Raw genomic sequence first — 25,312 nt, 5'->3', positions numbered from 1 at the left:
ATTCCCCGCCAGGTCGCTTACTTTTTGCACACCCTGTTCTGGCCAATCCAGGCCCTCATGTAGCCAGAGCAAGTTGTCTCAGAACAGCTGACCATGTTGTGCTGCTACTTTTCCTCCTCCAGGGGTCCCCACTGCCCTAGAGAGAAGGCCTGCCTTCCCTAACCCTGCTGGCCCCCTTTGCACCCCTGCACCCTCTCCTGGGGTTCCCTGTTTTCCTGCTCTGTCCAGCAAGCCCCTCCCCAGCATTCAGAGTCCACTCAGGGAAGGCCCTCCTTTCCCCCGGGCCCCAGAGTGGACCCCGTCCAGCCCCCAGGCTTCCCTCTGTCCCAGCATCCTCCGTGCGTGCTGTCATGGTGTGGTTGCCCCGAGACCACGCAGTGGACTGGCCGTGGGCACGCGCTCTGGAGCCATACACCCTGGGCCCATATCTTGCGCGTGTCGGGCAGGCTCTGTGCCTTTGGCCACCTTACCCCACCTGTCTGTGCCTTGGCTGCCCCACCTGCAAAATGGGGATTATAGTAGCACCTATTCCCCAGGGTCCCCAGAGCAGTCCTGAGTGCTAGCTGGTGCCTGCCCCTCCCCCTCTGTCCCTGGAGGCCGGGGGCCAGGGGGGACACAGGGGTGAGGAGGGAAGTCTCTCTCTCAGAGAGACTCACCTCCTCCAAGTGTGGTAAGGGCCAAGGGGCTGGGGGCTGAAGACAGAGTGGGTCCCACCCACCCTGACCCCCTCCCCACCCTAACCCTGTGCAGGGGGCCCACCCTCTGAGTCACCCACTAACGTGGGCTGACGAGTCTTACTGCAGGCCGAGGTGCGGTCGGGATGCGAAGTCCCCAAAGTGACTTAAGTCATGACCTCATCCAACGTGAAGCCTTAGACAAAGTTCAGGTCAAAGGGCAGAGGCTTCCCAGAGCCTGGAGAGCTTGACCCGAGGACCCAGGTCCGGCCGGCTGTCCAACTCTGCAGAGATGGAGGCCTGGGCTGGAGGTCCCCCAGGGCTCCCGCCTGGACAGACTCAATTCCATTCCAATTAGTGTAAGTAACCTTGGCCAACGCCCAGCCTGGCCAGCGCTGGGGAGATGAGACACTGCCCCTCTCTGCGAGGGGCTGATATCTGGAGCGGAGTCAGGCACTACCCAGATGGTGACCATACCCAGATGGTGACCGTGAGGCAGAGTCTGCAGGGAGCACGACTGCCCTCCGCCCACCGCTCGCTGCTCTGCCGGTGCTCAGGGATGCGCCAGGCAACCCCACCGGTCTCCCCGCCTGGGCCCTTGGGCGCCAGGCTATGGGGAGAATGCCTCGGCCCCCTGGCCTATGTTTTCTTAGAGGGTCCCAGGGCAGAGTGTCTGCGGCCCTTGTTGACATGGGTCTGATGGACTTCAGTCCTCATGGGCCGCTCCCTTTTCTGGAACCTTCTCGCCCTGCTGTGTTGTGTGCCAGGAGTCACATGGGCTGACCCAACCCGTGCACTGAAAGGTTCGTGGAGCTCTTTCCCTGCGGTATAGTGTGTTACATGGGGAAGGCGTTCTCACGAGTGAGTTCATCAGGTTCATCAAGTTCAGTATCACCTGCTCCAGGTCCTGAATGAGGTTCTAGGACGTTCCACCAAGCTTGGGCACTTACTGCAGAGCTCCCCTGCTCCCCCTGGGCCAGTCTGAATCCCACCTGCTAAGGAGTGCAGCTGCTAGCAGGATCCCTAGTCTGGCTTGCCCCTCATTCCCATTGAGAGCTATTTTCTGGGGAGCCTCACGGAACCAGCTGTGGCAGGTGTCAGGCCCTCCTGCAGAATCCTTCCTGAGGCTCCCTGGGGACACCTCTCTCCCCTTAGTAGTGAGAAGTCAGGCTGCTTTGGAGAATGGCTTCTTCCGTCAACACGGACATCACGTTTCCATCTTTGCCTTGGCTACCAGGAAGCTGGGGGCCAAATTTACAGGCATGCGCTAAGAACTAGCATCTCGTGACAAGAATTTGGATATTAGCTCCACCTCTGGCTTCCCATTATTTTTCTCTCACTCTTTTTTGCTTTAATTGATTTCTCTTCCTTCCTTTTTATCTTGTTCTTGTTTGTAAAAGGCCTTAAGTACCAACGGTGGGGGGTAAGGGGGAGTAATAGGAAGAGCCTCCACCTTCCTTGAAGCAGCACCTGGGAGCATCCCAGGCCTCCGAGGACGTTCACCCACGGTGGGGTGGAGGGGGAGACTCAGATCCAGCGGGAGGGGCTCCCGCAGCAGGCGGGGAAGCCACTGAAGGTGCCCTGGTTCGCACCCAGAGGCAGGATGGAGTCGGAGCAGCAGGGGGCGCTGCTCCCTCCGTCTCCCCGGCAGCTGCAGGAACATCTGGAAACAGATTCCCTTTTCACCGACAGAGCACTCTGGGCCCCGGGCCAGCCATGCTCACTGCAGCCTCTGTGAGAAGGGCCTGCCTATTTCAGGCAAAAACAAAGGAAACCCAGGGACTGCACCCCAGTTTCAGAGGGGAGAAGGGAAGCCACGGATGGGCCCTTTCACTTTGGGCCTCAGTTTCCCCATCTGTACAAGGGGAATAAATATCCCCTTTGCGAGACAGTTGTAAAGGTCAAATCAGGTGACCGTTGGGGGCAGTGTGGTCTTGAGGGAAGGGCATGGACTGAGTCCCAGGCTGCCACACACTGTGAGCCGTGCATCCCAGAGCTTCCTTCAAGGATCGCGATACCCACCTCCCAGGGCAGCCGTGAATATGGCATCAAATCATGTGAGCAGAGCACCCGAACAGCCTCAGGGCCCAAGGACAGCAGGCGTTGTCCCGTGTAAACTGTAGAGGGCTGTGAGAGCTCTGGTCTGCAGCTGTGGCCAGCCTAGGACCTCTCTGAGACTCAGTTTCCCCACCTGTAGACAAAAGCTTTAGAAGAAATGAGCTCCCGGTCCTACCCAGGTCTCTGCTTTTCTGTGCACTGCAGTATCCCGGCAGGGTTGGGTGTCTGGCATGCCAAGGCCCCCCAAGGAGCCTACTCTGGGTCCCCCAGGATGTCCTGGGCCCGTGGGCCACTCCCTCTGCCCCTCAGACCTGCACCCTCCCTAGAGGAGAGACAAGCCAGGAGCCCTGGCCAGGGTTGGGGGAGGCCCAGACCAGCCCTGTGGTCCCCCACCCCTGGCATTCTGGGTTATTCCAAGAAAGGCCTGAAATTCTCCACATCTTCAAAGCAAAATGCATTCCCAGTTTCTCGAGGCAGAAGTGCATATCCCATCGCCCTTTGTCAAAGGGCCTTTTAGAAAGGGAAGACCCAGGCTCCTGCGGCCCGTTCTCCTGCTGACCTTCAACCCTACGCTCATGGCCACTGCCTCTCAGGGCCCCCAGCTCCCCTTCTGTACCCCAGCCTGAGCCACTTCCTCCAGCGTACCTGTCAGATGGGCCACATCCCGTCTAACCTCTCAGCAGTGCCCAGTCCTTCAAGGACGCCAAGGCCCTCAGGGAACAGACACAGTCCCTCCCCCCCACCCCAGTTCCCTCTCCCTCCTCTGAGCCAGAGGTTCCTAACCTGGGTGTCTGAAAACGCGGATGAAAAAGAAAATCTTTATTTTCACCATCCCCTTCCCTGCAGCCCAGCACGTCCTTCCATGGTGAAGCAGGCCCAAGCCACAGGGCCCCGTGACCCTGTCACCGAGAGGAACACAGGCGTTTCCCCCCATGCTGCAGCGGCTGCAGGCACCTCTAGCCCCCCTGTGCTCTGAAATCTGGGCGGCTGTCCCACTGCTGGCCAGATCTTATTCAAGCGGTTCACAGAGAAGCCACGTACACACCGTGGATCTATATGTTTAACTAACTGGATTAATCAGAGCATTGCTTCCCCTAGTGATGCTGTGCCGCTTGCTTTATGCATTTAAAAGACATCATTCCGAGCAGGGCTCTCCAGACTTCACCAGGCGGCTGAAGGGCCTGCCAGAGAGGGTACAGACCCCCAACTCCAGGGTCTGCACCTGAGGGCTTTCTCTGCCGAATGGGTCGCCATTCTGACTTGCCCAGGTGGGGCAGAGCTCCTGGCTGGACCCCGCCAGCCCCCAGGCCCATGACCGCATCCAGACCCTGCACCCTCTTATTTATTTATTTGGCTGCACCGGGTCTTAGTTGCGGCATGCAGGACCCTTAGTTGCGGCATGCAGGACCCTTAGTTGCGGCATACGGGATCTGGTTCCCTGACCAGGGATCGAACCCGGGCCCCCTGCATTGGGAACGCGGAGTCTTAACCACTGGGCCACCAGGGCAGTCCCAGACCCTACACCCTCTTGAAGCTCACCTCCAAAGGAGGGTCCTGCCCTCTCCTCGGATCCCCACAGCCCTCGTCACCCTGATGACATCATGGTCACCAGGCTCTGGGCCCTCGGGCAGGGCCTGGGTCTGAAGTGGCTTTTCAGAGACCGTGTGCGGAATAATCAGGAGGGTGGAGCAGCCTCCCGGTCCCACGGGCCGACGCGCAAAGTGCTTGCGGACATTCCTCCACCATCCACTGCGTGGGACTCTCCCTACGTCCTATGAGGCAGCGAGTGCTATTCCTTCCCCTTTCCTGGAGAGGAAACTGAGGCACGGAGCTGTAAGACAACTGCCAGGGCCACAGAGCACAGAGGGCGGGGCTGCCCCCAGACAGGCCCTGTCCAGAGCCTGGGGGAGCACATCCTCCAAGCCCTAAAGCCTGAGGACAGGGGGTGGGGGCGGCACTTCCGGAAGGTCTGTCCCCAGTGGAGGTGGGGAGCCGTGACATCCATCCCCCCCGCCAACGTGGATTGGTCGGGGCCTGTCCTGAGGGCTTCCTGGCTGAGGAGGCCCGGGGGGGAGGGGGAGAGGGAGGGGAGGCAGGCGGCGGGGAGGAGCCGGGACGGCCCATTTCTAGGAGGGGAGGGCGAGGGGGAGTAGCTGAGGTCACTGGAACTCAGTCTTGAACTCGGCTAGCTCAGGGATCCCCAGGGGTGCCGGAGGCCCGCACACTGGTGGCTTCTCCTCCCCAAGGCCCCTAGCCGGGGGGCGGGGTCGCAGAATGTCCATCACACCGGTTTCCCAGACCAGGCAGGCCCCGCTTTCGGTCTCGGGTGGGTCCAGGCCCGGAAGGCCGGGCGGGGGCGGTTGGGCCGGGGCGGAGCTGGCGGAGGGGCCGGGCCGCCCCCTTCCAGCGAGGGCGGGTGGGAGGCCGGCGCCTTTAAACGCGGCGGGGCCGGCTACCCGCCACCGTCTGCCCAGAGGGAGCGGGCGCCTCCCCAGTGCCCCGCGTTCTCCGCGCCCCGGGCATGTCTGTGCGGTCCCGTCGCCCGCCCGCCTGAGCCGCCGGCGCGTGTGGCCGCGCTCCCGCCCGCGTTCCCTCCGTCGGCGCCCGGAGCAGCGGCCTCGGTGCGCCCCTGGCCGGTCCCCCGCGCTGCCGCCCGCCGCGGGCCCGTCCGCCATGCAGGCGCGGGCGCTGGTCCTGGCCGCTCTGGTTGCGCTGGCGCTGGCCCGGGAGCCCCTGGCCACGTCGTGCCCCGCGCGCTGTGACGTGTCGCGGTGCCCGAGTCCCCGCTGTCCCGGCGGCTACGTGCCCGACCTCTGCAACTGCTGCCTGGTGTGCGCCGCCGTCGAGGGCGAGCCGTGCGGCCGCGCCGTAGACTCGCCGTGCGGGGAGAGCCTGGAGTGTGTGCGCGGCGTGTGTCGGTGTCGCTGGGCGCACGCCGTGTGCGGCACCGACGGGCACACCTACGCCAACGTGTGCGCGCTGCAGGCGGCCAGCCGCCGCGCGCTGCAGCTCTCCGGGACGCCCGTGCGCCAGCTGCAGAAAGGCGCCTGCCCATCGGGTAAGCGCTCTCGGTTGGGCTGCTCCGCTGGCACTGCGGGGGTGGGGGGTGGAATGAAGCGGTCTCCTGGGGAAACAGGCTCAGAGCCGGGGCGGAGCCTCATTGTCCACACTCCCCGGGCACAAGTGATGGTTTCTTTGAGAAATCATCCAACCAGCCTTCTGGTCTTCCAGGTGGGGAAACTGAGGCTGGGAGAGGTAAAGTGCTGTCCCCAAGGTCACAGAAGTAGTCAACAGTGAAACCCGGTGCTCTCCTAACCACCCCGAGGGGCCTGGTCTAGCTCTACATCTCTCCAGCCTCTGGCCTCATCACAACTTACCCATGTTGTGTCTCATTTCCCCTGGTCCCCATCTCCCTGCCTGCCTGGGTGTCGGATGCAAAGCGATCCTTCCTGGCCTTAAATATCCAGTCTTGATATTCGAGAGACACCAATTGAGTGACAGGGGGTGTTTCCTTTCTTGTCTTGCCCTGCGCTTAAAACGCATGTCACCTGAGGGCTGTTTAGGAATGGGGAGCGGGCTTGTGGAGCCTCTGGACTGCTTGGAGCTCCGTGGGGACCTGCCGTCGGGGTAGGAAATTTCTCAGTCCCGTCACACCTTAGAACAGCCTCCCCTAACCTGGACTTGGCTCTGGGTTGCTTCTTGCCACACAGGTTGACTCTGTGGAAGAAAATGCTGGCAAACCCTACTGTGCCCTTATTTGTTTGGGGCACCTCTCGGGAACGCAGGCTCCGGCGTCGGTTCCGCAGGTGCTCTGAGTGCAGCAGCCTGCGCTGGGCCCGGAGTTCACGGCGATGGAGTTTTCAGGCCGCGGTGTGTGCCCCCAGCCCGCAGCTGCCCACCAGGAGATGCTGACCACCAGAACAGGCTCTGCCGTGGGGAGCACGGCTGCCTGGAGTGCCGGGAAACCTTCAGGGGTGAGGGGCCTCTAAGCTGAATCCCCAAGGATGGGGACACGTCTTCCAGGTAGCGGGAGGGTTAGGCTTTCGGGGAAGGGAAGGCAGCGGGAACCACCATGTGGGGCTCTGTGCCTATGATGAGCCACGTAGCCCGGAGCAGATGTTGTGCAGGGGAGGCGTGTGTGCGCGCGTGCACGTGTAGGCTTGTGAGAGACACCCAGGGCTGGGCGGCTTGGCTGGGACAGGACCACAAGTGGCCCATAAACGTCGTGTTTTCGGCTTCATCCTGTAGGCCAGGCTTCCCGAGTCATGTCTGGGATTCTGAAAATAAGTGTCCTGCGGCCCCAGAAGTCTGGGAAAGTAAACGCCGGCCCTGCAGTGGGGGTTCACACTCCGCTTGAGTCCATCAGAGCTTCTGAGAAAACCTACAGCAAGGAAAGAAAAAACCCACCAAACGATAAAACCCAGGGTTTCCCAAGAGAACTTCAACAGAGCCCTTTCCTGGCAGAACACGCGTGACCTCCTGGCACACCGGGGTTCCGGGGAGCCCGGTTTGGGAAGCGTTATGTGGGCTTAGCCATGATTGTACGGGAGAGCCATGGAAAGGTTTTAAGAGAAGTGAGGGCGATGAGGTCAGCCTTGTGTTTGGATCGTGCCCAGGAGACCGGGAGCACGGTGCCACTCGATGCCATGGAGATGGGCATTATCATTTCTTGAGCACCCATCGCACCTTCTGACGTGGGGCTCGGAACCAGCCGCCTGGTGGGTCTGGGAGGCAGAGGGCTCAGGGTGGGCCTGGCGCCTGCCCACTGCAGCTCGGTGGTGTCTGTGGTCCCCTTCCCAGTGCCAGCTCTCCCAAGTAGTGGGTGCTGTTAGAATCAGGCTCCAGGGTGCCGGGGATCAGCAGGGAGGTTGGAGGTGGTCTAGGCATTTTGAAACCTTTATTCTTGACTGAGGGAGTCCACGTCCGTGAAGCACCTTCTCTGTGTGTCCCACTGGCCGTGGGCTGGTAACAAGGCCCCTGTAATGAGGCAGACCCCATCTGTGTCCTGGAGAAACTGACAGTGGGGGAAACAGGAGGGTGAGAAGAGGACAGTAGCTCAGTGACCACAGACAGACGTCTGTCCAGCACCTGGGCTCAGTAGGTGCTGTGGAATGAAAGGCTGGCCCACGTGGTGGGCATCCCTCCTTGCATACCTCCAGTGATGATGGGTTCACTACCTATCCGTGGAGCTCTTGTGTACTCCCATGTCTGTGCTAGGCAGATACCACACGGTGTGGGTGAATAGCTATCAATGGAAGAGTAAAACCCAGAGAACTGTGTGCAGAGGGTCTGCGGAGAGCAGAGGTGTCCCTTTTCACAGGCTCTCTGCCTACAGCTGCAGACAAATAGGCCTTCAAGCGTGCAGTTAAATCAGAATCTCAAGCCCTGGGCGGTTCACAACGTGGCATTTAATCATCAGCTTTCATCGTTCAGCCCCAGTGCAGGTGCCAACAGAGGCTCTCAGCTCTATTTACTTAAGCGCTTTGTTGGCTTTCGATTTTTAATCCTCTTGGCAGCTTCCTGGGGCCTTGTGGGTCTCAGAATTCTGCATTCAGGACTCATCAGGCATCCGCACTCCTCTCACTCCCCCTGCCCAGACAGCAGAGCTGAACTGCAGCATCTGGTAGCTCCTGGGGACTCGTGAAGAGCGAGGCGTCCAGCCAAGAGAAGCTTAAGGCCCGGGGTGCTGTGCAGCTGTGCTTTTCCCTCCAGGGCTTGGCCTGGGAACTACCCTCGCCCTCCACGCTCACTGAGCTGGTCTGGAGGTGCACTGGGATCCCACAGCACCCCGTCCAGTCTGTCTTCCCAGGCCTCTCCCCTTCCCATGCACCTCCACACGGTGGCCCGAGGGGGCGGGCATGAGACGCACGTCTCCCCAGCCCAAAGCCCTTCTGTGACTCTGGGACCACTGGCGCTGGGACCAAGCGGGACTTCTGATGCAGCCTGCAGGCTCAGCACGTCCTGGCCTCTGCAGCCTGCCCACCATCACCCCCACCAGCTGAGTCCTTGTGAAATCCCTGCTCATCTGTGTTGTGAGGGACAGATGACAATGTGTGGAACTCAGGGGAGGGAGAACCCATCTCCGGGATGGGGAAAGACATAGATCAGGGAAGCCTTCCTGGAGGAGGTGGCGTCTAAACAGCCATGGAGAGGTTGATGCAAAGAGAGCCTGTGCTGAGGAGGACAGCAGGAAATGCTGAGCGTAAGCTGGTGCCAGATGGAGGAGCTGTGAGGGTGACCCATCTTTAGGAGGTGAGGGACCCCTGAAGGCTTATGGGTAACAGGTTTACAGAGTGGGTACAGGGGCCCAGCTAGTGCGAGGCTGGTGCCCTGAGGAGGAAGAACTGATGAGGCCTGAGCTAGGGGGACAGCCGAGGGGGACAGGCTCCAGAAGCATTAGTATCTCATGACTGATGGGGGTAGGGGGTCAGGGTGGGTGGCGGGGCCTCTCCTGGAGCAGCGGGTTCGGAGAGCTGTGGTCAGGTTCTGGTGGGGGACTCTGGCATGGAGGGTGTCTAGTGGGGCACGGGGTTCTGTGACAAGAGCCTGGCTGGTGAGTAGCCCTGTCCGTGTGTTGGCAGCAGTATTGCTCCGTTTGTGTCGTTGAGAAGGGGTGGCCTAGGTTTGGGACAGGGTAGCAGGCTCATCACCTCTCCAGGCTTTGGGGGCCCCGCCATGACCTGTGGGGCCTGTGGAGCTCCACCCCCACCCAGTCCAAATCCAGGTCCGTCCTTGCCTTCAAGTCCACGTCCGAGGGGACCCAGCAGAGACGCCCAGCCGCTCTGGGGATGAACTGCCCTGACTTGGTCACACTGCGAGCACTGTGCTGGGTGAGCTGGAGCAAGGGTGTGGCAGACTCAACCCACTGGCTGCGTCCACCTGGCCTGACACGTATGTACCTCTCAGCTGCCGGGAGCTCTGGGGAAATGAGGCCAAGCAGAGAGTCACTTGGCCTCCTTGGAAGCCTGGGGTTCATGCAAACTGGATGACGGAGTAGCCAGCGGCTGACCAGGTGAGCCGGTGTGTCCTGCCAGAGGGTCTGAAAGCGGCCTCCTCCTGGGCCTGCCCTGAGGGTGAGAAGCCACCAGGTTTTACCAGGGTCAAGGGCGAGACCTTGTGCTCTGGGCTAAACACGCATCGTGTCTGGGTGTTTTCGTCACGGCCCTTTAGAAGAAAAGACTCATCAAGGTATAGCGGGCTACCCAAGGTCACCAGTTGGGGAGGGACAGCTGTGCTGAACCCGGGTCCTCCTGCCTGTGCGTCTAGTGTCCTGTACCCCGGGCAGGCCTCCAGCACCTTGAGGAAGTGGCCTCCCTGCTTGGTTTTGATAAGGGTGTTGAATAAACAGGTTGGAAAGAGAATAGAATCACAGACCCCTTGTCCTCAGTGTAGCAAAGATGTGGCCAGGACGTGTGGGTGTGTGCGCATCCCAAACTGAACGCCCGGTCTGGTGCAGAGGGTAGCAGTGCACAGCCTGCCCAACTGTATTCTCTAGCCCCTCTAGCAAATAATGGGCAGAGCCACAACTGGGACCCAGTTCCGTTCCCGGCTGCTCAGGGGTGAGTCCCAGCTCTACCACTTCCCGTGGAGAGACGCTGCAAGTCTAAGCTCTCCACGCCTCAGTTTCTTCATCTGTGAAATGGGGACAACAGATCCTCCTCACTGGGTCATTGACAATCAACGAGATAATGAATTTCAAGTGCTTTGCACGATGTAAGCATTAATTAATAGGCGTTAGTGGGAATAAACCTAAATCCTGACAAATGGACGTATCTGACATAAGTGGAGTTTGTGAGAGGAAGGTGGGGCAGTGGAGGACGGGAAGGATCTGGAGGGCAGTGTTTGTGGAGCGGCTGCCACGTGCCAGGCCCTGCCCACGGGGGTTCCACTGGCCTCGTTTAGTACCCACGTCACAGCTGAGGAGCCTGAACCCAGACGAGTCAGCTGACGGACCAGTCAGGGCAGGGAGGGCTTCCTGTAAGAGGAGAACCAGGGGCTGACCCCACCTTGGCTTCCGTGGCTTGGGCGGCCCTGTGGGCATCCCGGAGTCCTGCCTGGCCTGTGGGGCCCCTTTGACAAAGCACAAACGAGCTGATAGCCGAGCCCTCTCCTCCACAGGGTTGGCTGCAACCCCAGTGGGATTCACAGCCAGAAAAGCCAGGCTGGCCCCTAAGCTGAGGACCGGCCAAGGCTGGGCTCTTCTGGGGGTGGGACAGCCAGTGCCCCTGGCTGAGGACCAGCACGGGGAGAGAGCCGTGCCGGGGGTCGGGGGTCTGGGACCTGGCTGCAGGCCTTGGCGGGTCTCCTGACCTCTCGGAGCCTTTTTCCTCACCTGTAAAATGGGTGAAGATTCCTGCCCTGCAGAACTGCTGTGAGAACTCCCCGCTATCATAAGTGCCCAGAACCCCGGCTGGCGTGGCTCACAGAGAGGGAGTTCCGGCTGCAGCCCTCAGCCCTGGCTTCCAGAGACGGGAGCCTGGGGGTCGCGGACAGCAGCATCACCCCCCGGGAGCTGTAACCGCTGTCTTTGGCTGGGGGGAGACAGTTCACTCGGGGACAGGCATGTTTTCAAGAAAAAGAAAAACACAGGCAGGGAGCCGTCCTGGGAACTAATCAGACCCGGAAGACGGCTCTTGGGGCTTTGAAGCCTGCCCCTTGTGGGTGGTGGGTGGGGCCTGGGGTGAGGGCGAGAGGCTGTGGGGGAGCCCCTGGTAATTCCCCTGCTCCCCTGCTGCTCTCCGCTCACCACTGTGGGTCAGGGGCGCCCAGCCCACGGGGACAGTCTTGAAGGACAGGTCTGGGAGGGGTCACCAGGTGCCTTGGGCCCCAGACGAGTGAGCTCGGTCACTGAGCCCACTGAGTCAGGTCAGGCTCCCCAGGGGAGGTGAGTTGGCCTGGGCCTGGCGGTGCTGAGGGAGGGACTGATTACAAAGGTTTGGGGGGACACTCAGAGCACACATGCTTGGGGAACCAGAGCCGAGGGTACCGGGTCGGGGGCGTGTGGCAGTAGCAAGGCTGCAGATGTAAATTGGACCTGGACACCCAGGTCTGTAAGCCCTGCTGAGAGGTTGCCATCTGGCCTACAGGCTGTAGTCAGTGTTATGGACAGATGGGCGCAGCCTGGGACCTTGTGGGCACCTGCGGATGGCCCCTCCATTCCCAGCTCTTACCTAACTACTGGGTGATGGGGGGGCGGTGTCTTCTGATTGCAGGAGGCAATAGAAGAAGGGGCAGTGACCTCAGAGTTAGAGGAAAGAACTGGGTCTCGGTCCTGGCTCTGCCCATCGTGTGCTGGACGGGTGATGCACACGGTTGTGCAGGTTGCGCACTGCACAATTCCAAGGGAGGTAGTCACGCTGTGATGTTTGTTAAGAATGGTCCTGGAGTTGTGCAGTACACAACCCGTGCAGCAGGATCAGTGGCCCTGTGGGGTGTCTGGGCCAGTCACTGTCCCACCCTGGGCCTCGATTTCCCCATCCGTGCCATGGCAGTTGTGACTGTCCAGAGCTGACACATCATGGGTCCTCTCTCAGAGTCTGCCGCTGTGCCGGAAGCCCTGACACGCAGACATGTGGGAGGTGGAGCCCCGGGCCCCGCCTGGCTCCCTGCCAGCCCTTCTCCCCGTCCCTTTCCGCCCTGGCTGTGCCCCTTCCTCTTGCGGGAGGGCGCCACCGCTGGACACCTGGCCTTGTTTGCTTTGCTCTGTGTCGAGTCCTTCCTGACTAGAACTTCCAAAGCCTGTGGATTGCAGCTCATTTTTGAAAACAAACAAAAGAAATGCTAACAGCTGAGTCTGGTCAAGACTGACTGTTGACTTCAGAACTTTGGCTCCAGGACAGTGTGAGGGCGGGGATGGGGGTTGTCAAAACCCCCAAATAAACAGCGTCTGCCTCCCAGCCGTGGGGCCCAAGGTTTTCATGTGGAAAGAGGCAGTGGGAACCACGTCTTCCCTTCCCACTGATTCATGGGATGATTCATCTGTGTGTGGGGAAGAGGACCAGGGAGCAGGCCCTGCCCGCCTCCCACCTCCTCCCCACCACCCACCTCGCCAGCTTAAAGAGACAGGGCCTGGCAGGGCCTGTGTCACCCGCCGGCTGACCCAGGAGCTCCGCAGGGGAGCCCCAGGCCGTGGGGTCAGGGCGGGCGCGCGCTCTGAAGTCCATGGGACCTGGGGCTCTAGCTCCAGGCCTGTCTCCACCCTAAACCATCTTTGTCTCTGGCCTGTTTCCTGGGACACACTGACGCTGCTCTTGTGAGGCTGCTCCCCCCAAAACCTGGTTAACAGGCTGAACAGTGTTCTCTGTGGTGGTGTTTGCAGACCTACTGTGTGCTGGGCCGGATGGGGTCAAGCGGAGCATCCTCGTCCTTGGGTTAGGGTCAGGCCCTCCCTCCCGTGCCCCCTCTCAAGGGCTGCCTTGGGGGCTCACGTATGCTGCTTACAGCTGGGCTATCGGGGAATCCGGACATGTGTGTGTCCCGGAGGAGCTGGTGCCTGGGTGGGAGGTGAGCCCAGCCCGGCTTCCCCTCGGAGCTTCCACAGCCCGCCAGTCACCAGGGCCCTGCCGGGGATGCTGGGAAACACAGTCCGGCCTCTCGCTGTCTCACACCCCAGCCCAGCTCACAGCCCGTCCAGGCCTTCCTCTCTCTCTTCTGTTTCTTTCTATAGCTAACTTGCTCACGGGAGGACATTTGGAGAATCCACAAAAGAAAACAAAACCACTCGTGACTTCACCTCTGGCCCCGAAATACCCACCGTGAAATATTCTGATGTGTTTCCCGCCAGCCTTTGGCCTGTGAATACTTTCCAGAGGGTTTTCGTTTTTAAATCATGAAATTGAGGGTCACCTATTTTAAGTGATCTCTGGAGAGGCCACATTGGAAAGAAAAGCATCTGGTGGGAGGCCGCTGTGCCGTCCAGATCTGCGGGTGGCCAGGTCGGCTCCTCGGCCGCTTGGGCAGCTCGGGGCGCTCAGCCTGCGGGACCTGCGCTGGGTCAGCCAGGGGCTGGACAGACGCGCCTAGAGCTTTGGAGTCCCTGAGATCTGGGATGGAGTCGCGTGGCAACGCAGCCTCTTCTGATCTGATGTGTTCACCCCTCCTCTGTCTTATTCACACTGGGCCCAGCTTGGAGTCAGCCGAATCCACCCATAGCTGCCCTCGTGCGTGAGGCTGTGTCTTTGCATCTCTGTTCCCCTCCTGGTGTGCTCTTCCAGGCCTGGATTAGGGGTGCCACTGGACTCCCCCATCTCACCCTGGGCCTCCCCTTGTCCCGTCACTGGTGACGCAGTGCTGTGCCTGGCTGGTCACTGTCCTGTTCCCAGCACTGAGCACACACACGGAAGGCACTCAGCATCCCTATGAGATTGAGTGTGGTGGGTGAGGCATTATGCTGGGAGCCCCAAGGAGGGCGGGAAGAAGACTGCCAGGGGGGCTGCCTGGAGGAGGTGAGATTTGAGCTGCATCCAGGACAGGCCAGAGCATCGTGGTAGGGAAAACTGGGGAGTGGTCCACGTGGGAATGGTGGGTGATGGAGCAGAGACTGGGGGTAAGTGGCCCCCACGGCTTACAGAGCAGGGAGGGGCGACACCTGGCCTCACCCACCTGGGCTTGCCCGTTCCAGCACGGCATGGTGGGCCCGAGCCTTGGCCAGAGTAGATCCAGGCCTGGTGCCGAGTCCTCCCCACTGCCTGGGGTCCTCCGGGACCTTGGTGATGTGGGGATTGCCTAGCAGGGGAGCTTCTTGTCAGAGAGCAGAACCTGGAAGTCACCAGGGCCCTGCCGGGGATGGAAGGGGCAACAAGGTTGGTGGCTGGCTTCCTTCCCTGTGCCTTTAAGATAGAGCATGAATGCAGGTTCCCAGTGCCCTTGGGATTGGGCCGGCAGAGCTAGGCTCGGGCCCCACGGGCTAGCTGACAGGTAGCTTCTCCTCCAGAGTTTCAGGGACTGTTGGCTATCCACGTGGAAATAAACGTGCCTGACACCCACGTGTGCTGGGAGAGGCAGAGCCGTGGCCCGGCATGGGCCTTGCCCACAAACACAACCTCTGAATCTTAGACACCATCCCTCCACTGGGCTTTGCCTCTGGGAGGAGGGCTCTGGGCACGGTGGTCCCTGGCGGCCGCAGTTTGATCATCAGGGAGCCACGAGGTGGCCGGCAGTGGGCCACGTCTCCCAGCCAGTCTCCAGCCACCCCGGATAGGCGGCCTTTGATTCAGGCTGACCGCAGGGGGCTGGGCCCGCCGTGACCGGCGCCCACAGGCTGGTTGAGAGACAGACATCACAGGATCCGTGGGGTGGGCCCTGCTCGCCTCCCCGGACTGAGGAGCCCAAGGCAAGCTCTCCTCTGGGCCCCGAGTCCCAGCTCAGGCTTAATTCAGTCAGGGCCTTGGGGGGCCACAGTGGGGAGGGGAGGGCCCTAAGGAAGGGAGCCCTGCAGCCCCTGTCAGGAGCCTGGTTCTCGAGCTGAGCCTCAGGTTTCCCCACCTTTAGGATGGAGCTGATGACCCCTGCCAGGGCTGCCCCCCTGGACAGCTGGGGAGATGAGTCGGGCTGCGGATGGGGACCGCATTTGTCCACGATGTTTATGCGGCACCTACTGTGGCCTTGCCCCCTGCGCCTGTGCTGCACCCAGCCTGCTCCCTCCCGTCCCTTTGGAGAACCAGGAAAACCAGATTTTCTCTAGATCCTGATGCTCAGTCACTTCCCAGAGACCATCAAGAGACACCAGCTGCGAAGCTGGACCTTACGGGCCGAGCCCTCTTTGTTCGCCAACATCAGGGAGCGGTGGGTGGTGGGCTCGCCCCAGCCCCTCCCACCCCTGCCGAGGCAGGGAGCGTTACAGTTGGCAAGTCACAGCCTATTCCCACAGCTCCCTGGGGGATGGGGGCGGAGAGGCACCGTTGGTCTCACAGTTCAGGTGAGGTGTCGAGGCCCAGAGAGGGTAAGTGACTTGCCCAAAGCCACACAGCTGGAGCCCAATGGTGCTCAGCCCAGGACTCATTTCAGGCCCTGGGAGCCCTTACAAGCAGGGCTGGGCAGCGTGGGTTCCAGACAGCGCCGGTCTCTGGCGGGGACCTGGGAGACCCCAGCACGTGCCCGAACAGGGAGACCAGAGGGGTGTGGGCCTTGTGCCACCCACACGTCTCGGGCCTGTGGTCCTGGCGAGCAGCAGCTTCACTGCTGACGGCAGCAGAAATCTGAGCCGCCGAATGTTCCAGGGAAGGTCGTGAGCTGCCTGGTGAGCCAGCCTGGGGCCTGGCTAAGTTAGGCACAGATCAGGGTCGGGGCCCTGGCGACTCAGACAGCGGCAGCTGACCTGGCCCAGATGGGGGCCACACCATGGCCAGGAGCGTGCAGCTCAGAAGGGACCACCCAGGGGCTTCTGCTGTAACCTTGTCCAGCCACTGCAGTAGCCCAAGGCCTGGAGGGACAGGCCAGAGCTGGCAAAGGGAAGGGTCGATTTCCTCACGCCAGGACGTTGCTGTATCTGAGAGAAAGGGCAACGGCCCAGGGGGACTAGCCCAGATCCAGCCTGAGTGTCACGTCAGTGCTGTGTGGCCCGGGGCAAGTGTTCTGACCTCTCTGAGCCTCCTGGCCGGCCTGGCGATGTGAGATGAGGTAGCTCAGCATTAACCATCCGTGGGGCAAGTGAGCCCCCCTTCCCAGATGTCTGGGCCTCACTAAAGCACCTGGTTCTTCCTGCCAGTGCAGGTCTCCACCAGCTGACCAGTGCGCGGTACAAATTCAACTTCATCGCTGACGTGGTGGAGAAGATCGCGCCAGCCGTGGTCCACATAGAACTCTTCCTGAGGTACGTGGAGCCCCTCTCGCCCCTCCAAGGTCTCCCCCACATCTGCTGGGCCCAATGTAGACTCAGTTCTAGCATTGGGGGGCAGCAGAAACCAGAGCGGGCGTGGGGTCCGGCGGGCCTCGCTCAGACTGCCGAGCTGCTGGTGCCCTTGCGGGGGATGCCCCCTCCCTGACCCCCTCACCTGAGGAGACAGAGAGCACCTCTCAGGTGACCGGGCTGCGGAACGAGCAGGTGGGAGGTCGGGGGTTGCTCAGGTGTCACAGGGGTACTGCAAACCGCTGGCTCCTGTGGAATCCTGGGGTCTAGTCCCAAATTGACTTATACCCCCCAAAGAGAAGACACGAAGAGCGTGACTTTTGTCAAATTTAAAGTGTTTCTTCCATCGGGTTTCCTAACCTTTTGGCCAGTAGCAGCCCAGATGAGACACACAGGGTCAGAACCCCACTCCATCCTGTTGGGGTCGGAGGCAGCGTGTGCCACGCTGCCCGAGGGGACGGTCACTGAGGCCTCGACCACGACCCCAGGGCCTTGCTTGTCTTCACAGCACTCTCCCCAAGTGGTGGAGGCCGGCCAGTGTCATTATGCCCACCTGAGGCACAGAGGACCAGGTGGCCCTGGGGGTTCCCAGGAGTGGGCAGAATTGCTCGTGCCCTGACTCCTGGCCCCAGCACAGGGCCCCCGGCTCTCCGGCCGTGGAGCTTGGGTAGTGGGAGCCCTCGTCACTGGGCAGGACTGCCCCCCATCTCTGGAGGGCAGGGACCGTGCTCACCGCTGAATGCTCCATGCGGGGTGGGGCGGGGGAGACTAATGGTGTGAGCTCAGCAATGTCGTCAGACGCCTGCTGTGTGCCCATCGCCGCGCGGGCTGCCTTTCCTACAGTTCCTATGCTGCTCCAAACAGCCCTGCCGTGTGCCCACCTCCTAAAGGAGAGGCAGAGACCAGGCAGCCTGTCCCTTAGCGCTGACAGCCTATGCACCTTCCCATGAATCCGTAAGGCGGGCTCCCGCGTTCGCATTTTCTGGATGTGGAAACAGAGGCCCGGGGAACTGCCCCAGGCTCAGAGCTGCAGAGCTGCCCCAAGTCTCTTGGACCTCAGAGCTGAGCCCATCCCCCTGCGATACGCTGACCCCTCACTGTCCTTTCCACGGGCCCCAGACCCTGAGTCGTGTCATTAAGGATATGACAACTGGACATGTGAGTGGCACGTCCCTGGCCTTGCAGGTGGCTTGGAGGGGGCAGCGTCTTTCCAGAAAGCCCCAGGCAGCAGACCCCCAAACCAGCAGGGCAGGCGGTGATGCCATTTCCATGTCAGCCTTGGAGGCTGATGTCCGCGTGGTGAGGCCAAGGCGGCCGAGATCCCGGACACCAGAAAATCATGCGCCTCTGGCTGTGACCCTGGAGCCGGAGAGGAGGCCCTGGGCTGCCTGGGGCCCTTCTGCAGACACTCGACAAATCCTACACGTGGCAGCCCCGCGGGGCTCAGGTGCGGCTGCCACTCAGGGGCCCACATGGAACGAGGCGGGGGCAGAAGCTGGTTGCTGGCGTGAGTGGACAGATGCTCTGGTCACCCTGCAGAGGGGCCAAGGGACCAGGCTGCCTGGTTCAGACCCCTGCTGTGCCCTTTCCCTGCCTGCCCCGGGCAGCTGGTTCATGTCACTGGTCCTGTTTCCCCACCTGCCTACCTTGTAGGGCGGCTGTGAGCGCGAAATGACTTGGTCCGTGGCTCAGAGGGAGCTCTTGGTGACATTAGCTGTCCCCGGTCCTGCTGATGCTGAGGTGGTGTTTCTGCACCTCCTAGAGACCCACTCCCCGGAGACGTCCCTGCCATCCCTGCTCCTTCCCTCCCGTTGTCTCTGCCAAGCAGCCTCAGGCCCCGATGATCTGCTCCACGCAGTCCCTGCCCTGGGGTCCCAGAGGCGACCGACCCCCCTCCCGGGGGGCGTCCCGAGCTGTGTCGGGCATCCTGGGAGCTGAGGTTGCTACTCTGAGGGCTCCAGCCGCGGCGGGGTGCTGTCCCCCACCAGAGGATGCTGACTCGGGCTCCATGCCAGCTGCATCACCTGTTCCATCCCATCTCACGGAGGCAGATGCTAAGGCCGGTGTCCCTGCCCTGCCACGTCCAGGGCTCCCCCTGTAGGCACGTGGCATGGAATTCACGGAACGGAGCCTCGCCAGCTCTGCTCCTCGCGCCAGCTGGGGCTTCAGGGTAGGCAGCAGTGGGGAGGCGCCCGAGGGAGGTGGGAGCACGCTCCCCTCAGTGTTTAGACCCTCTCTCCACGCAGCCAGAGATCTGGGACACTGACATTCCCTGGGGACCTGCTGTGTGACAGTCCACGGAGGCCCGGTGCACATCCTGCATCTTCCCTATGCCAGGAGCAGCCCTGCTTGTTGACCAACTGCCTGCAGGCCCCCGGCTCAGTGGAGCCGGTGTTGTTAGCCCATTGCCTAGATGGGGAGACTGAGGCTCAGAGGGGCCGGCCTCCTGCCCACAGTCAGGCAGATGTGCGTGGGGGCTGGACTTGAGGTTAGAATCATGGTCTGTCTGGCTCCAGGGCAGGAAGCGCCTGGTGTGTCGTCACGGGTCTGACGTTCACGGGCCTCCTGACTCATCCTCGCGGATGGCGAGTCGCAGATCGTGGGCCCCTCTTTGTGGCCGTGAAACGGGTCTAGACTTTATGACCTGGCCGAGGCCACAGCCAGGAGGTGGCACAGCTGGGATTCGACCCCGGCCCACCGCTGCGGCCGACCCCCGCCCCAGTCCTGAGCGCCCGCCGCTCGCCTCCCTGCAGACACCCTCTGTTCGGCCGCAACGTGCCCCTGTCCAGCGGCTCAGGCTTCATCATGTCAGAGGCTGGTTTGATCGTCACCAACGCCCACGTGGTGTCCAGCACCAACACCGTCTCGGGCCGGCAGCAGCTCAAGGTGCAGCTGCAGAACGGTGACACCTACGAGGCCACCATCAAAGACATCGACAAGAAGTCGGACATCGCCACCATCAAGATCCACCCCAAGGTGAGTGGGCGGCGGGGGAGGGGGGCCCTTCCTGGGCGGCGGGGGAGGGGAGCCCTTCCTGGACCCCAGGGCTCTGAGACGCGCTGGCCCAGCCCTCCCGTCGGACGCTCGGAGGAACTGAGACCCCCGGGGACCGGCGATATGTCCCCAGTCTTGGGTCTAGTCAGACTAGAACCCGGGCGTCCGGACATCGCCCTGCGCTTCCCCTGAGCCGCCCGTGCAGGGCAGAGCTGGCTCTGTGCCGCCCGTAGCCACTCCCACATGGAGGGTCTCCGAGGCCCAGGACACTTCCGTTGTCCCTCCCGGGCCCATTCCTGGGGATGCCACTGTCCCCGTGGGGGTGACAGAGGCCAGTGGGGAGCACTTGGGATACTTGTCCCCCTCCATCCCCCCACTTCCACATCGGCACCCCAGCTGAGCAGGCAGACCCACCCCGGGGCCACAGTGCTCCTCCGTGACTCCCACTGGCCATTTCTGGGAGGCCAGCCTGTGTACAGCCCCCAATCCCCACCATAGCCCTTGGCGGGAGGGGAGCCAGTGTTCGGCTATTTCAGAGGGGAAACTGAGGCCTGGGGAGTCAGGTGATTGCCCGAGGTCAGTCTAACCAAGGGGCCCACTCAGCTAAGTCCTAGACTCCTTCCAGCGAGTTTCTTGTCGTCCAGCGCTGTGGTCACGACTCTGTGGGCCACTGCGGGCTCACCGACGGTGACCTGTGCCCTACCTACGCCGTGAGGCCCCTGAGGGGCGGCCCGTCTGGGCTGGCGAGTCCAGCTTGCCTGAGTCTGAACCTGGTTTCTGCTCTCTCTGAATAAAGCTGCCAGCACTTGAGATGATCGGTCTTTTGCACGGAGGTGTCCTCTTACCCGATCACGGGAGAGGAGGTTTAGCGGCTCCACGCCGCTATCCTAACGGAGACCCTTGCCCACTTTTGAGCCCTTTCCCAGTAGTTATTGAGTCTGGGAACACCATGTCCATTTCAAAGATGAGAAAACTGGGGCTGGGGGAGGAGGGATGTGCTCAAGGACAGAGGCTGGCACACTTCTGTGAAGCACCAGGTAGTAAATGATTTAGTCTTCACGGGCCCTGTGGTCTCTGTAGCAACTGCTCTGCACTGGACTGGGAAAATAGCCACAGGCCAGCTGGCTGGGCTGTGGTCCAAGAAAAGATTATTTACAGAAGAGGCTGCTGGATTGGGCTGGATTTGCCCAAGGGCCACAGTTTGCGACCCCTGCCCAAGGACCCCTGTGGGGAGAGGTAGAGCTGGATGAGACCCTAGGTCTGGCTGTCTCTGGGTCTCTCCCCTTCCAGGCACTGCAGTCCCAGGGGGGGCAGGGGCGCACCCCAGCGGCCACCTGGGGCCAAAGATGCCAGCAGAGTCAGTAAGACCCAGGTGCCCCGGTGCCCAGAGATGCCCAGCGCCTGCAGCGGTTCTCATGACGGCAGGTCTGCCTCTTAGCCTCCGAGCCCTGCACGTGGCATCACACCAAGCTCTGGGGAAAGCTGCCGACCCGCGTTGTCCCTCTGGGTCCTCACCCCGACTGCAGCGCCCCGTTCCTCCACCTGGGACCCTTCGTGCCACTCACTGAGGCTTCGCCGTCCAGCAGCACAGAAGGTGGCGCGTTGAGACCCCACGTCTCCCACGTGGGCACAGCCGCTTGGGGTCACCTTAACCCGCCCGGAGGTCCCCTCGCTCCGTTTACAGGCGTTTACCTTTCCACCTTTGTCGAGAGCTGCTATGAAAAACGGGAAAATTCTTACTTGACGTGGTGGCACTGCATAAAAAGGGGAGACTCCTGACATGGGAGCAGGGAGCAGAGGCCAGATGGAACCCACAGTGCCGAGGGTCCACGGTGCGGGAGCCTGCCCCCCGACTTCCAGAGTTAGCCGAGGGCCCTGGGATCTGAGCGCGGCCATCTCCGGGGCTTCTCTTCCTTTTTCCATTGTGTAGTTTAGAAGCTTTACTCCCCTGCACAATCAGCACATGGATTTCATGTTATTTAGTTCACCTGGAAGTTTGCTTCCTGCAGTTGCCTTTGTCACTGACGCACCATTGGTGGGGAAACTCCAGCACCTTGTAGAGAAGACTTTTATCTGGAAATAAGGACAGACCCACAGGAAGCTGCAGAAGTGGTGCTGAGGGGTCCCACGTGCCGCCCCTCCCCCCGGGGTGACGTCTGACATGAGGGGTGCAGCATCAAAACCAGGAAACCCTCCAAGCTCACGGGCATCTCCTCCTCTGAGCTTGCCCCCTGCAGCTTCCAGAACATGGAGACAAATAAGGCACGGCCCCTCTCAGAGCTCCCAGTCCAGCTGCAGAGTCAGACAGACAGACAGACAGAGAGGCCCCGCTGGCTCCAGGAGAAAACAGGAGAGGAGAGTGCGGGTGTCCTCGGCGTGCAGAGGCGGGACGGGGATGCAGAGCGTGGTTAAGTCACTTTATCTGTCTGGCCTCAGCTTCCCTGTGTGTCTGTATTGGGAGGTCAGGTTGAGCTGCATCAGATTCCAAAACCAGTTTCGTGGGTCCCCACTGGGCTCCAGGGCTCGCGCAGACCCCATTCCACACGTCAGTGTGTGCATTTTCCGGGCGCTGCTGTCCATGGCTTTTGTCGGATTTTCAGAGGGATCTGGGACCATTGAACCACTGGGCTCAGTGACCCTGGAGGCCGTACCCCACTCGACCCTCTGTGCAGTCTCCCTATGACAGACCCCTGAGGCCCGCCCTAGGGAGACCTGTGGTTACTGGGGGGCTGAGCCCCTGCTCTGTGAACGCCAGCCCTGGGTCTCGTGGCCACCACGGGGCAGCCAGACTTTCCTTGGTCTGCAGCCCTGACTGATGGCTCTGTCCAGCTGCTCCAGGGACCACCCTGCCGGGGGCCTGGACGTGATCTGGCTCTGGTCCCACCAAAGGCCGACAGCTGAGCCCCCCCTCCCCGTGTCCTTCCCCCCTCCCCCCAGAAAAAGCTCCCGGCGCTGTTGCTGGGCCACTCGGCAGACCTGCGGCCCGGCGAGTTTGTGGTGGCCATTGGTAGCCCCTTCGCCCTGCAGAACACCGTGACCACGGGCATCGTCAGCACGGCCCAGCGGGACGGCCGGGAGCTGGGCCTCCGGGACTCAGACATGGACTACATCCAGACGGATGCCATCATCAACGTGAGCGTCCACCATAGCCACGGGGCCCTGTCCCAGAGCCCTCTCCATCCCCGGACGCACCCACGGGCTCTGGAGCTCTGACTCCCTGTGACTTCTACCCATGGGTGCCAGGCTGGCCCTGGGAGTTAGAGGCTGCTGCCCTGGGCCGGGACAGCCCTTCAGGGATATAGAGGCGTAGCCAAGGCCCCTGGAATACCTTTGCCCAAATACACAGCCCGGCCAACATTGATTATTACTATTATTGTTATTATTACTATCATGTTGGATGGCAACTTTTGCATTCACAAAGCACTTTGACGCCCGGCGCCTGCCTCTCTGGCTTTGCCATGGTTCAGACCCTCTTCTGGAAGCGTTAGTCTTTGAGAGACTCCTCGAGGCTGGCGGGGTGAGAAATGGTGCCCCATCCTGCGTCCGCCAGCTGCTGCTCCCCCTGTGGATGTGAGGCTGCAGGGAGCCCATGAGGTCTGTGCAGACAGCCCTGGGCAGGTCAGACCCTGATGATCAGACGGCCGTGCACTTGGCCTTTGTGGGCCTCAGTTTTCTTATCTATGAAATGGGAGACAGTGATGAGGCCTTTCGACGTTGTCGGGGGATGACATTCGATTACATGTTTCTGTGCTGGTTGGAACGGTAGTTGGAAGAAAAAGCTTCAGGAGCCCTCGGGGTCGGGGGGCTCAGGGCACAGCTCATGTCGAATTGCTTCCCCCTGCAGTACGGGAACTCCGGGGGACCGCTGGTGAACCTGGTAAGTGTCCCCTAGAGCAGGGGCCTCGGGTTCTCGGGGGCTCTGCTCACATGGCGGGTGGGGCACAGCCTCGAGGCAGGCGTGGGACCCAGAACACGGCCAACAGCCTGGAGGCCCAGGAGGAGGATGTGACCCCGAGCATGTGCTGCCCCGTACCCCCAGGGGAGCTGGTGCTGTCAGAGGAGTGAGGGACACCCCAAGAACAGCAGCCCAGGCCGGGGCTGTGTGCCTGTGGTGGACCTGGGGCAGGGGACACAGGTTGGGGACGAGTCACCCCCTCTGGGTCCCCCTGTTGTCGTGTTGACAGGAGACGAGATGGGCGTGCCACGCACCTCGGCACCCAGGCTCCCTGGGTTTGGTCCCTGCGTCTGGGCCGTGTAAGGATAGACCAGACCAGCTGAGGTCCAGCCCTCTCTAAGACACAGATGCCTGTTCCCCCAGTGCCAGATCCCAGGGGAACGCCTTAGCCTTGCCATTCAGGCAGTACTCGGGAGGGGACCCATCCAAGGACGGGGTCAGGAGGGACACACCCAAGCACGGTGTGAGGAGTAGGGAGGGCTCCAGAGGGACACCGGGCCAGGGGACCTGGCAGCTGACGTGGGATCCGGGAGGGCTTCCTGGAGGCGGGAGCATCTCGTCTGGGCTGTGGAGATGGAGGGTTTGGGTGGATGGGGACGTGCAGGAGAAAGATATTCCAGGGCGAGGGCAGAGCACGGGCACGGGGTGGAGGCGTACAGGCAGGTGTCGCTGCTGGAGCAACAGGTGGGAAACAGTGCAGGGAGGCTGGTGCGCCACGTCCTGACGCGGAGGCTGCGTCTCCCCGCGCCCTGACAAGCCCTAGGCTCTTCCAGCAGTGCTGAGGCCATAGCGCTGGTGTTCAGGAAAGCTCGTGTGGGAGGACCTCAGGCCAGAGTTCAGGAGGCCACGCCCTGTGGTCCAGGCGGAGGGGGATGGGCATACAGGGCCCATGAGAGACTCTCCGTCCCTGGATCCTCTCCTGGCCTGGTCCTCCCACCTCACGGCTCCTAGGGAACAGGTGGGGACGGGCACTTGGGGGACCAGGCAGGCGAAGTATGCCTTTGTCCAAAGCTCTGCGGCAGGCCCCAGAGGGGACCCCTGGTGACCAGGCCAGGCCGTGGCCTGGGTGTCGTGTGCAGACGTCACCCCCGAGGTGAACAGGAGAGCCAGGGCAGGGGTGCCTGCCGGGCTGAGGGAGGGGCTAGGTCCAGGAGAGAGGCCTCAGGCTGCAGATCCGGCCAAGCTACGCCAGCCTCGTGGCGGGCAGGGCAGGGCAGGGTGGGAGCCCAGCTCCAAAGGGACAGAAAGGAGGGGGGTGCTGGGGCGGCCCTGGGCCCACTTGCGCCCCCTGCTTCTAGAAGGCGGGGATGGGGGATCCCACAGTCCTCACCACGTCCCTCTTGGCCTCAGCCCCTTGGAATGCTGCCTGGGGGTGTCCTCGGTCAGTGGGCTCTGCTTCTCAGGGGCAGACTGCAAGCTTCCCCGGCCGACACTCTCCAGCGATGGGGGCGGGGTCAGCTCTGGAGGCAAATGGCGGGAGAGGTGGGGGTCCCTGACCCAGGTGTGAACCCCAGAGCACCTTTTCGGAGCTTCTCAGGGAGGGTGCTGATGGCCAGGGTCCCCTCTGGGAGCCGAGCCGCGGACACGCCGCTCTGCCGCTGAGGGCAGAGGTCGCCTGGGCTCCCCGAGTGACCACCCGCTCTGATCACCTGCCCAGGACGGCGAGGTCATTGGCATCAACACGCTCAAGGTTGCGGCCGGCATCTCCTTCGCCATCCCCTCAGACCGCATCACGCGCTTCCTCACGGAGTTCCAGGACAAGCACGGCAAAGGTACGCGGCTCCC

At 61.8% G+C, this 25,312-nt stretch overlaps 1 protein-coding gene across 2 annotated transcripts in view; it reads left to right on the top strand.

The window, feature by feature from the left end:
- The first annotated feature begins 5,405 nt into the window (after positions 1–5,405).
- The window catches only part of HTRA3 (HtrA serine peptidase 3), a 29,634-nt gene continuing 9,727 nt past the window's right edge, over positions 5,406–25,312 (top strand). For both annotated transcript variants that reach the window (XM_030876821.2, XM_030876822.2), the window contains exons 1-6: positions 5,406–5,790; positions 16,443–16,542; positions 19,332–19,554; positions 22,510–22,704; positions 23,417–23,449; positions 25,185–25,299. In XM_030876821.2, coding sequence (XP_030732681.2) covers positions 5,406–5,790; positions 16,443–16,542; positions 19,332–19,554; positions 22,510–22,704; positions 23,417–23,449; positions 25,185–25,299 — 1,051 coding nt within the window. The remainder of the gene's footprint in view (positions 5,791–16,442; positions 16,543–19,331; positions 19,555–22,509; positions 22,705–23,416; positions 23,450–25,184; positions 25,300–25,312) is intronic.

This window comes from Globicephala melas, chromosome 5, assembly GCF_963455315.2.
Source record: "Globicephala melas chromosome 5, mGloMel1.2, whole genome shotgun sequence".
NCBI lineage: Eukaryota > Metazoa > Chordata > Mammalia > Artiodactyla > Delphinidae > Globicephala > Globicephala melas.
This window is presented reverse-complemented; position numbering and strand designations above follow the sequence as displayed.